The 13,373-nt window shown below is 41.9% G+C and overlaps 1 protein-coding gene across 6 annotated transcripts in view; it reads left to right on the top strand.

The window, feature by feature from the left end:
• Positions 1-13,373, top strand: part of ARHGEF18 (Rho/Rac guanine nucleotide exchange factor 18) — a 300,861-nt gene that overhangs the window by 262,026 nt on the left and 25,462 nt on the right. For all 6 annotated transcript variants that reach the window (XM_078669619.1, XM_078669618.1, XM_078669617.1 and 3 more), the window contains 8 exons: positions 2,845-3,023; positions 5,251-5,330; positions 6,665-6,850; positions 7,618-7,758; positions 9,302-9,426; positions 9,876-9,926; positions 11,127-11,174; positions 12,182-12,646. In XM_078669619.1, the coding sequence (XP_078525745.1) occupies positions 2,845-3,023; positions 5,251-5,330; positions 6,665-6,850; positions 7,618-7,758; positions 9,302-9,426; positions 9,876-9,926; positions 11,127-11,174; positions 12,182-12,646 (1,275 nt within the window). The remainder of the gene's footprint in view (positions 1-2,844; positions 3,024-5,250; positions 5,331-6,664; positions 6,851-7,617; positions 7,759-9,301; positions 9,427-9,875; positions 9,927-11,126; positions 11,175-12,181; positions 12,647-13,373) is intronic.

The following is a 13,373-nucleotide window of genomic DNA, read 5'->3' as shown; positions in this document are numbered from 1 at the left end:
GAATCAACGATGCTAAGATACCTCACGCACCTACTAAAAGCCAAACTAAGCTCATCCTCGCTAAGGGTACACCTAGCATCAATTGTGGCATACACAAGGGGAGAGACGGGGAGAAGCTTTTTCGAATCCAGGGTGGTAAAAAGATTCCTGGAAGGGGCAAAGAGAATAGCGCCACCAAAAAGCATGCCGCCGCCGGCATGGAACCTGAATGTGGTACTGACAGAGCTCATGAAAGCACCCTTCGAACCCATCCACAGGGCATCACTGCAAATGCTGACAATGAAAGCGGCCTTTCTGGTAGCAATCACCTCGCTACGCAGGATGAGTGAACTACAGGCACTAACACTGCAGGAACCCTACATCCAGATACACAGTGACAGGGTCGTGTTGAGAACAGACCCGCACTTCATGCCAAAGGTGGTGTCAAGGTTCCACATGAATCAGAGTATTCAAATTCCTAGCTTCTTCCAGAACCCCACGACAAGCGCTGAGAGGGCGCTCCACACTCTAGATGCAAGAAGGGCAGTAATGCACTACATTGAAAGGACGAAGGAACACAGGAAAACAAAACAGTTCTTCGTGTCCTTCGCAAACAGTTACCTGGGTAGACCAGTGACTAAGAACACCATAGCTCGGTGGATCGCACAAACGATACAATTCTGCCACAAGCAAGCGGGCCAGGAGCTAACAGGAGGGGCGCAGGCCCACTCGACCAGGAAGAAAGGAGCAACAATTGCCTTTCTGGCCAACACTTCAATTCAGGACATATGCCTGGCGGCAACATGGGCTTCAGTGCACACGTTCACTAAGCACTATTGCGTGGATGTACAGATGAACAAGGAAGGTCAAGTGGGACAAAGAGTGCTTCAACATATATGCAACAACCAATGCTCATCTTCCACCCAACCGCCACAAAAGTAACAAAACCGCTACAAAATCTATGCACAGCATAGTGAATCCAGAAAGATTCACGCTGCAAAACAAATAGTTTCTTACCTGTCGGTGTAGTTTTGCAGCTTGAAGATCTTTCTGGATTCACTAGCCAACCCACCTGCCTCCGCCAGAAAGATGAGGCTGGAGAAGAGGGTGGAAACACATGGAATAGAGATCAAGTTGAAGCTTAAAAGATATGTGAAAAAAAAATACGTTGGAAAAAGGATTAACAAACATTGCCATGGATTCACTACAAGGACACAAAAGGAAAAAGAAAAAAGAATCCGAAGATGGCGCCCAAGGGTGGGAGCTTCCGCAGGAAGCATGCCGACGTCACCGAAGGTACACCAAATGGTGGGACGTCGACGCCCACCTGGGCTACAAAAAAAAAAAAAGACTACGATTCCGGACCCAGCCACCAGATTGCGGAATATGCACAGCATAGTGAATCCAGAAATATATTCAAGCTGCAAAACTACACCGACAGGTAAGAAACTATTCGTTTTGCTTTGTCTTGGTTCTAGAAATAAACATTGTCGGGAAGCTGCTAGGTCACCCAAGCACACATTTACCACGAGGGTAGAGGGAAAATTCAGCCAGATCTCATCCTCGGCAACTAAATGTCAAACTGTGAGAAAGGTTATGATTCCATCTATGACACATTTGTCTGTGTTGCCGTTAGGTCCCGTGTATGGATAGCGTCTGGCGTGAGTAATTACTCCGGACGTCACCAATCTGGTGAGTAGTGATGATCAGATGCCATCCAGGATAGATTCATAGATACCAGTTTATTCTCAAAGTATTTTCAGACAGATGATGCGGTGCACGGTGTAGGCAGATGAGGTCCATGTTCTTGTTTTCATATAAGGACAGTAGAGTTAGTATTGCACATTGGTCAGGATAGTTTTTAATATGCAGGATGTTATTGAGTTCTCCGAGGTGGATTGTAGCTCTTTCTTAATGAATTTATCACTTAGAGGCAGTGTTTGATTCACTGGTTAGAAGTTGAAAAGCTGTGAAAGAGGCTTGAATAGGAGATTGGACAGAGGGTGTTATATAGATAATGACAGCTCACCTATGTGTCTCCTAGGATGTCATGGTTGGTCAGTTTCAGTCAGATACTGAAGTTAGCCCTTGATTACACATTCAACAGCTTTAACATTGTTCTTTCTCTGTCACTTATGTCGACGCTTGTATTTTTTTGTTACTGATGGGCGCCATTTGTACTCAATATGCTTTTACTTAAGCCAGCTGTTGAGTATTGTTTGTTTGTGATTTATTTAACGATTACGCTATTGGCAATGTAAAGTTTGAATTTATTCCTGCTTAGGGAGGAGAAGAGCATGAAAGCAGTTACCCCAGACGAAGGGCAAAGAATTGCCCGAAATGCATTGGGTTATGAATAAAGACGCTGCTCAGAACTACTTGTTGTGTTGGATTCGTATTCACAAAGAAGCCTGGATTGGCACAAGTTGATACGCAAAGTTTCCTAAAACGCAATTTGTCGCATATGTGGATAAGAGTGAAAGTAAAGATGAAAAGAAGATAAAACTTTTTGGTTAAAATATGGATAAACACTTAACATGGACAAATGGATTAAAAATAAGTTAGATCTAGTATCCTATAGATGCAGTGCATTTTGGAGTGGAGCGTGATTTTCGCGCTCCCCACAGTCTATATTTAATGTAAATGACAATGCCATTTATTTATGATTAAAAATTTTGTTTTTTAAATGCCATGAGCAATGCCAATAGCTCTACCTTTAATAATGCTGAGACCATTGCATTGTAAATGCTTGTTGTTTTTGCAAGTCGAAGCAGACGTACTTCTGATTAGTGTTACATATTGATGAAAACAGGATTTTCCCTCACTTTGGATAGTGAATCACTTTCCTTGCACTTTTTTTTTCAGGATTCGAAGACCCCTGTGATTTCCTTGCAGAAGCTGATCGTGCGAGAGGTGGCCAATGAGGAGAAGGCCATGTTTTTAATTAGTGCCTCATCCGTAGCAGCGGAAATGTATGAAATCTACACCAGCTCCAAAGAGGAGCGGAATCTCTGGATGGGATTGATTCGCGGAGCTGTAGAGAAGTAGGTTTTATGTCCCAGGAACATTGCTCATGGTGTTGTTTGCACGTTCTTTTTAAACCTTGGCTTTCATTTACCAGTTGGAAATTAAATCCAAGGTAATAGTAACCGCAGTCAAATGTTCAGTTCAGTAGGAAGAAAAGCAAGCATTGGAAAAGCAAATAGGTCTGGCTTTAATGTGCCAAAGTTTGTGAAGACAGGCATTCTTCACAATTGCTGTTTGAAGTGTGTTGCATTCATAAATGCTGCTTATCACATGTAAGCCTGCCATGTTGTCTTTGCCAGAGCTGGGAAATGGTAGCAAATGAGAAGTGTTTTCTGCTTAGAAAACATAAGAGAAAACAAAATTTGATTTGACAGTGTGGCGATGGATCAGGTGTGATATAGTTCCATGTGCATTCCAATGGAAACACTTCCTGGAGAGTAGAATGATACACCAAGTAGCCAATAGCATGAAGTGAGGGAGTAAAACTCTCTGCAGAGCCAAATCCTACTACATATAGTTTAAAGAAAAGCTGCACTGTTGATTCAGAACTAAAACCCCTTATCTTATTTAGAAGCGAGTATAAAGAAAAAAATTAAAAAGGAGTGTTTTTATTTTACCTTGCTATAACTCCTTTTTATACACTTGTCCTCGGTCCTTGATTGTGGAAGTTCAGCTGCCACTTTATTACATTTCAAGAATGTATTAAAATGATTTCCACACATGTGACGTGAATAAGAACTTGCTTGCATTGCAATGAGTGTGTTCATATGTGCAAGTATTCTCAGTCAGCAGCAGTGAACAGAGACTGCCTGGGCGGCCGCAGTCCCCTCAATGTAATATCATGAATAGTTGTCCGCATTCTCTGCTTGTCCCCTGATTCCCCACTGCTCTTCTACATTGGACTGAGAAGCTGGTATGCAGGAGAAACAAGTTGGTGAGTGTCGAGCCCATTTAAGACTTATATGATGCTGACTTTAGGTTACCACATTATCAGGGAGTTGCTGCTGCTAAAATTGAACGATGCTTATTGCAAGTACACCTGACATTGCTTTGATTATGGGGTTTTCACAGGGTCTTGTTATCAAGATGCACATATATTTCAATCATTGGAAGAATTCAGGTCACTCAGGATAGAGATATAGGAACTATAACGTAGATGTAAGCAAGGGCAAAATTGGTGGCAGTCTAGTTTGTGCATCGAAAGATGTTTCGAGATGAACAAAGGAGTGATCCTTTCTTTACCACTATATGTGATATTGCACATCACTTAAACAGCAGCTTGTTGAAAGGTGAATAACACTGGAGCTGCCTCTCTGCAGCTTCTGGTGCCTAAAAAAGTCAAAATAAAAAGAATCACAAATTTACAAACCACCATCAACAATGGTGTGGCGGCTCAGACTGAGCTTTTCTCGTCTTGGCCCCACTTACAGAGGTCCTGGAACTCTGTTTGGTTTAAGGTTTTGTGTTTACATTTATATAAATGTAGTTATTTAACATGAACTGCACTCTTAAGCTAGTATTCATACTAGGGGCTAGAGCAAATCTAAAATGAAAACAGATTGTATAAATTAAGTTACTCACAGAAAAAATGAAGGCCCATGTGTATCAACCTAATTTACCTTATTTACAGACTGAGCAAACCTGTGATACCTCAGGCCTTAAGATCTTCAAAGGTTTTCTAATACAGAAATAGCTACAAGACGCTCTACATAGTACTCAACTGCACAACCCAAAATATTGTAAATGTGCTTGCAAATGACATTTTGACATAGGACCCACTTTGAATGATGATAGCAGGAGAGGCAGGCAGTTTTATTTAAATTTACTTTCTAACAAGCACTTATCCTTACTTTTGGCAAAATTTAGCATTACTTTTAAAAGAACTGTGTGGAACACTGAGAAGCAGGAATTCAGACTGTCCTAGAAGAGTAATAGTTTAAACTGTAAGAAATCAAAGACATCTGCCTTTGTGATGCAAAATAGGAAGTAATTTTGAGAGACCAGTGCAGTTGCGCAGATGTACCTCTTGTCCCAAGAATGAATCTGCCTTGTGTTTGCTCATTTATGGGTTGTAGAGGAGTTCTGACAGTCACTGTAGTATTTTTCTTCGTAAGTACGCTTGTTAAAAAGTTTGCAAATTCCAGGTCTAAAATTTTTATCGTGTGATGTTTCATACAAAATAAAAGCAAAAGTTGTGCAATTTACATCTCTAGTAACTTCAGTACCTTTCTGTGTGTTTTATAGGTGTCCGGACGATGAAGTGTCATTCCCTGATGAACGTAGGGTAGCAGATGAACGATTCGCTAAACTGAAAGAATACCAAGGTAGTGTGTTAAAGAACGTCGATCAGAACCCAGACTCTACTCCTTTTCACATGTGGTGAACTTTAGCATTTAATTTGTACTCCAAAGGCGAAATGCGAATTCCTGTTTGCAGCATGTAACTGGTGTACGTTCACATGTTTATATAATTCCAATTATTGGCAATGGTTGCATAAGTGAAGCTCCCTTTTCAGATTTTCAAATATCAGCAAGTGTGCACTGTGCTATGTATTTTTTTAATGCTTTATTTGCATCTCTGTAGCACATTTTTACCAGTTGTTTGGTCCTGAAGCACTTTCGGAGTTTGGGTGTCCTTTATATGCCTGGGAGTCTTTCTGACCATAATGAGAGGTCTCTTTACAATGTTTTTGGTCGTGTTTCACACTATTTTTCATTGTTGGAAGACACTGGGTAGTAGTTTGTATCTGTTACACAAGGCTGGCCTATATGTTTAACACCTTGACTGCTACAGCAATTCCTGCTGGTTGCTGACAAGTCAGATTTATCATTGTTCATGACAAGGTCAGCTCGTCATCAGCACAGGAGCAGTGTACTGCATGACGAGCTGAGCTCGTCATGAGCATGGAAGGAGTTAATGATGGAATTGTGTTAAACTATGACTTGCTACCTCCTTTTCCGGCCGCGTTCAGCAAATGGCAAAGTTAGGTAATTCCTTGGCTTTTTAACACTGTTTGTCCTGTCATTCTTTCATTATGTATAATGTATCATGCTGTTTGAAAGGCCTTGGATCCTTCTCCCAAGATGCGAGAAATCAAAACAGAGACCTTTCTGAGCATAATGTGAAAGTTGGTTAACTCCTTGTCCCTGGTGGGCAGAATGTCTGCTGGGTTTGTGAAAGAGGGGGTGGTGAGAAGCAGAAGGGTTTCAGCCAACCATTAACATCTGAGATGTGACCTGTGAGACTTGTGTTTCTGTTACAGGGTGGCAGTCTGTTTCTCTTTGTTCTCAGTATTCAGAGTTTGTCTGATTGCTGGATGTTTCCCAAAGGCAGACAGTTCTTGTTGTGTGACCCAGTGTGAAGTGCCCTGTCGGAGCGTGTCAGTATTTTGTTGATCCAAATATATTGTTACCCTGCTTCTATTCAAGTGTCCTCTGTTAGGCTCTGTGTTATCTGCACCCTGTCCCAGTCTTTTGTGTTCTTGTGAATGTTTCCTTTATCCATGTGCCTGTTTTCCCGCGTTTTTCTTCGCTTCGAGTGCTTGTGTTTGCAAGTGTCCTCCTGTTTCTATGTCTGATTTGTTTCATGAGTCAATTCAATGTTTTCTTGTGTTTCTTATTCTCCATTATTTATGCTGTTTTGCTTTTTATTTTTGCAGACCGCTTAAGCCAGAAAGATGACATGATTGCCCAGAATCTCAGTGATAAACTGCAGATCTATTCTGAAATGTCTGAGTTGAACGGGTTTGAAGACTCCACCCAGGGAACGCGAGCTCTACTTCTTCGAGGGGAGGCTTCCGAGAGCCTGCAAGGAGAGCGGATTCTGAAGTGCGCAGTGACGGAAGGTAGGCCTGTCTGCTGTGTGTTTGTTGCTTCTTTTGTGCCATGTGAATATGTTGATGACAGCTGCCATTGGGGGAAGTTTAATGTCCACATACAGATATTCATCCCCTTCTTGAACATGTAAACCTAATTTGTGTGCTGGTGTAGCACACGGCAGAAAGAATTTGATACTGGTCTCTGCCACCTAACTTGATGTGCTAGTTTGTATTTTATGGGCTATTATTAGGCATGGACGTACCTTTTCCCCAAACATGAAAAAAATATATATATATATATTTTTTTTTTAAGTAAAACAAGCTAAGAAATATTAAAGTACAAAAGCACTTTTTAAAAAAAATTAAAATGTTGTTTAATTTTAGATTCTCCACCCCTAACAATAAAGACCTTTAAAAGTCTTCTCCCCTTGCCCTCTGCTCTTTCTTCTTGCCAGTTTGTCCCAGAAGAGAGAAGCAAGCTTCCAATTCCCTGAGCATGTGGCCCTGAAATGTTGTCTTACACATGGAGCTTTCAAACTTTTTTTTGATTTGTTAACTTCATCTGATTTAATATACAATCAGTGACTGAATGAAAACGACTATTTAAATAAAATGTCTCTAAGTTCTTGGACATTTAATAGTATTCTTAGGTTCATCCCGTTCCGCTTACTGATGCAGGAGTTTAATTGGTGTAGTGAATCAGGACTTCCATATGTATTGCAACCAATACTGTAATTTAATGCATATGATGTCTTGCATCCTGATTTTCAAATGTTTTTTTTGTTTTATTTAAGTTGAGAATCTCCAGAATCTAATGTTCACGCACTTGGGCAGTTCAACCAATCAAACAGAAGAAAGTTCAGGAAATCCTGGATCGCTGAAGAGAGCGGAAACATTTGGAGGCTACGACAGTCTCCCTTCAACTGGAAGCAGAGGTAAGAGATGGCATCATTGTCACCACTGCAAGTGAAAGCAATTGTTTGCAGCACTGGTACTACTGCAAGTAAAGGTAGGAGATGACTGGTTCGCCACCACTGCATGTAGCGTTTACAGAAGACCGCACCCCTACTAGAAGTAAAAGCAAGAGATGAATGCGTCACTCCCTCTGCAAATACATGCTGGAGATGGCAGCACACATGTTGCTTCAGAAGAGAAGCAATCTGTCAAACAGAGAGAATGATGCTTGCATATCTTGTGCACACTTTTTGTTGCAATATGAAGCGGAGCGTTTCTGGCCAGTGGGCTTATTGCACATTTGGTCACTTTTGCCAGAGATCTGAAGGTGTTTAGTATCAATTATGAAGAATTGTTTTTTAGCACCTATGATACCATTTCTACTCACTTATTGGCCACTGTCATTTTATATTTTCGTAGATAAAATAATTGTATGTGGTGCCTAACATTGTTCATTGCGATACCAAAGGGGATGATGGACGGAGCGTTTGAGCAAACCAAACACTCACCCCCAGTCAACTGATCTGGGTTCAATCCATCATCATACTTTAGCTCACTCCACCACCCCAGTTCAGACATGGCCATATGCAAATTAGTCTGACCCTGTGCCTCATGGGAACAGTCCAGCCCAAACTGCCAAGCCATGTTTTCCCTGGACTGGAAACAAGCATCCTGGGACCGGTGTCTGGGTAACACCCTTCATCAGCCAGGCTAGCTTGAATCCAGTGGCAAAGTAAGCAAGGGACCCATGTCTGGGCACACCCTGCCAACTCAGTGCGAACAAAGGGATACCAAAGGGGATGATGGATGGAGCGTTTGAGCAAATCAAACACTCACCCCCAGTCAACTGATCTGGGTTTAATCCATCACCATTCTTTAGCTCACTCAGCCACCCCATTTCAGACATGGCCATATGCAAATCAGTCTGACCCTGTGCCTCATGGGAACAGGCCAGCCCAAACTGCCAAGTCATGTCTTCTGAACTGGGGTAACATGGAGAAGAAGAGCAGGTTCTTGCTGGGCAGTTCTGAAGTGTTTTGTTATTTATTTGCTCAAGCGCTCCGTCCATCATCCCCTTTGGTATAACATTGTTCATCATTCATCACATACCATTATCCAGCCCTCGTCTTTATGTACCCACCCAAATACGCTATTTTGTCCAATATCGCCTGTTCTTTTGCAGTGTACTGCATTTCTTGTGAAAATGCTCTTTATGCGCACATTACATAAAATAAATAAAAATCTAAAGGTATCAAATTGAACATCAAAAACATTGTTACGGCTGCAGAGTTGCTATATCAAGACAATATGTCTTCATTCAGAAGCCTTGCCTCTTTTTTGCTTTGTACATAGGTATTTATTTTGCACTGTTGTGTTATAGTAATGAATTTGTCATTCAGGCACTGCTTCTGATGTATGAATGACAAACTTCCTTTTCCCAGCCTTTGCCAGTGTTTCTGTGTTGTTCGATTTGTTCGCAAGCCAGCCATATCTGAACCTTCCCAATATTTGTGCACACTCCAGGTGGCAGTTTCAAGAAGAAAGTCTATGGTGGCGAGCAGAGGCCTCGAGAGTCAAGAATACTGTCTGACACTTCTGAGTCCCAGATTCAAGATCCTTTTGAAGGCACAGAAGGCGATAGCTGTATGGTATGTCCTTTGTTGATCATTCTTCTAAGTCTGATATAACACCTGGATCAACTGTGTGCCTAGAAGCATCAAGGCCGGAGTCATACGCGCATGCCTCACAAAATCAGGAACATGCTCCTTTACGGTAGCGCCCACCTTTTCAGTAGATGGCCAGGGGTGCAGCATATGTGTTGGCTGAAATAAGCTTGGATGGGTTTCGAATAAGAATCTTACTAATTCCTTATGGATTGCTCCCTTTCTGTTTTAGTATATCACCTTCACCATTTAGGCTCTGGGCTTTTGAATCATGCCCTTCCCTTGAGGAGACCAGGCTGCTTTCTTTAAGATCTTGTAGGAACTGCAGATTTTATCTTTATTTGTGTGTTAAAGTAGCAATGAATGTAGTAGCAAGTGTATTTTTACTTACCATCAGAAAAAAAGATAATTATTTTTTGTTGTTTGCATTTCAGAATGAACCACAGTGCCAGAATAAGAAAATACACTTGTCTCTGGAGCCAGAGGTAAGATGACTAAGATGGTGTACCATCATTTCAGCATTAAAATGTGGAATTGCCTGAAAGGTCATTTTAATGATGTTCTTTTATCACTATGAATGCAGCCCTCATGAGAATATGTTACCACTCGAAGATAAATATATTAGTAGTCTTTCTTTGTGCGGTTGGGGTCAATTTTGGGCCTCTGTATTTGAAGGAAACTAAATCTGGGGCTGGTGGCTTTAGTGGACTGTAGGGGCCTGTGTTCAACCTCATGGTCACAGGTTCAAGTCCCAGCGGCTCCAATCAGCCTTTAATCCTTCAGAGGTCGAAAAATGAGTACTATTGAGTTGGGTGACGAGAAATACCTATTATTCAGCACAAAGACACCCTTAGTTGAATGTGCGCTAAATATACGTTATGTTTAGCTTTGTTTGCAACCTACAGAAGTACCATAATAATTTTTTTCATTATATTCATGTGTTTTTTATTTTAACTTGGACACGTATTTCCAAGGGGAGATAAATAAATCTATTAACGCTGGTGAAATTTACAATTAATATCGTTTAGTCCTGTTTGCCCCCTTTCTATAGTACCATCACGACCCTGGCTGTGGGCTGCAGTTTCAGCGGAGGGTTTTGAATTATATATAAATATTTTTTTAAATATAGATGCAGTACCTGAGGGAAGTGTATCTTTTTAAAAGCTGAACCGAAATTGCCTGGTCACTGTAGAACTATGCACTCTCTTGAGCACTCTGTGGTAGAGTACACACCAGACAAGGCAGTGTTTTTTAAACCGATTTGAGAAAGAAAGGTCCTGTCAGAGCAAGCATATATTTCAAGGCTTGTGGAAGAAGCGTGGAACCTGCCAGTCAGCGAATCATTTTTTAAAGTAACATTGAGAAGAGGTGGTTCTTGCTGGGCAGTGCTGAAGTGTTTTGTTATTTTTTATTGTATCACTGCTGCCAACTCTGTCCTGTTGGAGACCATTTTCTGCTAGATCAGTTGTGTACACATAACAAACATGCTGTAGACTTAGCTGAAGGTAGTCGCCGTAAGTTCTGGCGTTTAGTCACTTGATCTGACAACTGTCAGCTCAAGTGCATAACTTACAACTGAACATGGTAAATCGGTCTCCATCTAGACCTGTTCACCTTTTCAGAAAATGTTAAAAGAAGCAAAACTATTTGGAAATGATGCATTTGTAACTATTTTGTTTCCTCAGCTGGTACAAAGGATACAGACGTTGACCCAGCTGCTGTTTAGCCTCCAGGTAGGAATTTAGTTAACTGATTACTAACACATCAGGGTGCTGTGCTATAGAGAGAAATCTAAGCTGTCTCTTAGCTACAAGAGGCACAGAATGGAAGAACAGTGTAATATATTAGGTCTCAGCAAAAACCTGTAGATGTAAAGCTTCTTGCTACTGTGCCAGAGGAGAGACTTTGTTGTGCAATTTTCTTTTAAATTTTAACTCTTACTTTTGGCTATGTGGAGCAGGAACCTCATTTGCCCTTCTTTTGGGTGCCTAATACTGTCCGCTGGCCTCTGCAAGTCTATTCTTCTGTATAGGAGTGCCTTTAAAAAAAGCACACAGCCATGGCTGCATTGGTGGTGTTGCAAAAATCTCCCTTTTCAAAGGATTATGAAGGGTGACTCCTGAATTACTCCCTATGCAACCCTACAGCTGACAGCGGCACGTCACCAGCCTGTCCACAAACTCATATGTTGTTGTCTTGCCCCGGACTAAGTGGTGTCTGCTTCTTAAGTGTTCATTCTTCTTGCTGAGCTTCATCACAGAAGTTTGAAAGCTGAGCGCGTCCGTCTGTGGGAAAAAGACTGGCCTGGTTTGTTCACTTTAACAGAACTAACCTGTGTTGTGTATGATTGACCAGAGGCTCTGCTTTGTGACTAGTAACTTTTGCAACCAGCCAACATCCTAGGGAGGTTCTCCAGCATCAAGATCTGTTTCAGTCCATAAATCCTGCAGTAATTAACCAACCGCTTCATACCACGGTCTCCGCCCTTCCCCCCACTCCCCCGCCCCACACCTTTGCCTCTTTTATTCATTTTCTTTGAATTGAAACTTGAGTCCAATTTGAATAAGTCCATCGTTTGAGAGAGAGTACCAGTAACTGGTTACATTATCTATAGGTAGCGACTCAGCTTTCCTTGTGATTGGAGGTCCCTAGATGCTGACCGGGTAGCATGAGTTGCAATATAAGTGTGTGTGTCTTTGTGTAGAAGGAGTTTCCACAATCTGGTTGTCTTCCCTTCCAGGCAGTGATATCCCAACAGGACAGCTACATTGAAGTACAGAGAGCTTCTTCTGTTGACCGGGAGAAGCAGTACCGGGTGCCAAATCCTCGCGGAAACTGGTTAGTCGAGCAGGAGAAGCAGCGGAACTATGAGAAGCAGAAGGAAGAACTGGCCAACGTGCACAAGCTTCAGAACCAGCTGCGGCAGGAGCAGCAGCGCTGGGAGCGCGATCGGGAGCGGCAGCAGCGCGAGCGTGAAAAGAGTGAAGCCTCCTTGCAACAGTGGGAGGCCCAGCTGCAACAGGACCAGCAGCGCTTGGTAGAAGAGCAAAGGGCCCTGGAAACCCATCGAGAAGAGTACCAGCATGATCTGGAGAGGCTCAGAGAGGTGCAGCGAGCGGTTGAGAAAGAGAAGGAGCAGCTGGAGTTCCGAAGAAAGAAAAGAGCGACCACTCTGTCTGGTCCCTTTTCCCCCGACCTGGTACAGGTGAGAGACTACCTTCCAACTTTCTACGTCTCGTGTGAGATATAGTGCTTCATTTGAGCCAGTGGTTTCCGGTGCTTGGCACTGTCACTTAATTCTAAACATCTGCTCTTATGACAGTCTGCCACATGGTTGCGCTGTTTGTCTACTTTTGAGATGAGCACAACAATAGTTGTTTAATCATTCAATATACATTAAAATGAATAATAACTGATGCCCACGCCATTCTTATACCTTGGGGAGGCCTGGAATAGTCTGGTGGTTAGTAGTTGTGTTGGTACTGACATTGGCAGTGCTGACCGGGACAATGGGCAGTGCAAGCTGAAGTGGCTTCCTGAGAAGGGCCCAGGCACTTACCTTTTTACAAATTAAGTACTGGTGAGATGTAACTTATACCTGTTCAGTGTGCTCTAATTCATTATGACAAGCCAGTGGCAGGGCTTGCCTGTGGATATTCCAAATTATGTAGCAATATTTTCAGATTCAAAGGCTGAATTCTGCCACAAAATTTAGGAAAAGCAACCAGGATTCAAAATAAAAAGATATCTTTAATAAGAATCTTTTTACATGACAATTTCTCCACTTTCCTTCCAGCCATTGGAAATGTATCAACATTGGTTTTACTTTTATTTCCTTTTAAGATTTCCCTAGGAATGCTTGCCGAAGTTAAATATGTACGTCCGTGATTTAAGTAATCAGTTTGTTGCTGTAAGAAAGTCATCCATTTAAT

The sequence above is a fragment of the Lissotriton helveticus genome, chromosome 12, assembly GCF_964261635.1.
Source record: "Lissotriton helveticus chromosome 12, aLisHel1.1, whole genome shotgun sequence".
NCBI lineage: Eukaryota > Metazoa > Chordata > Amphibia > Caudata > Salamandridae > Lissotriton > Lissotriton helveticus.
The sequence above is the reverse complement of the archived record's forward strand: the minus strand, read 5'-3'. Positions and strand labels throughout refer to the sequence as shown.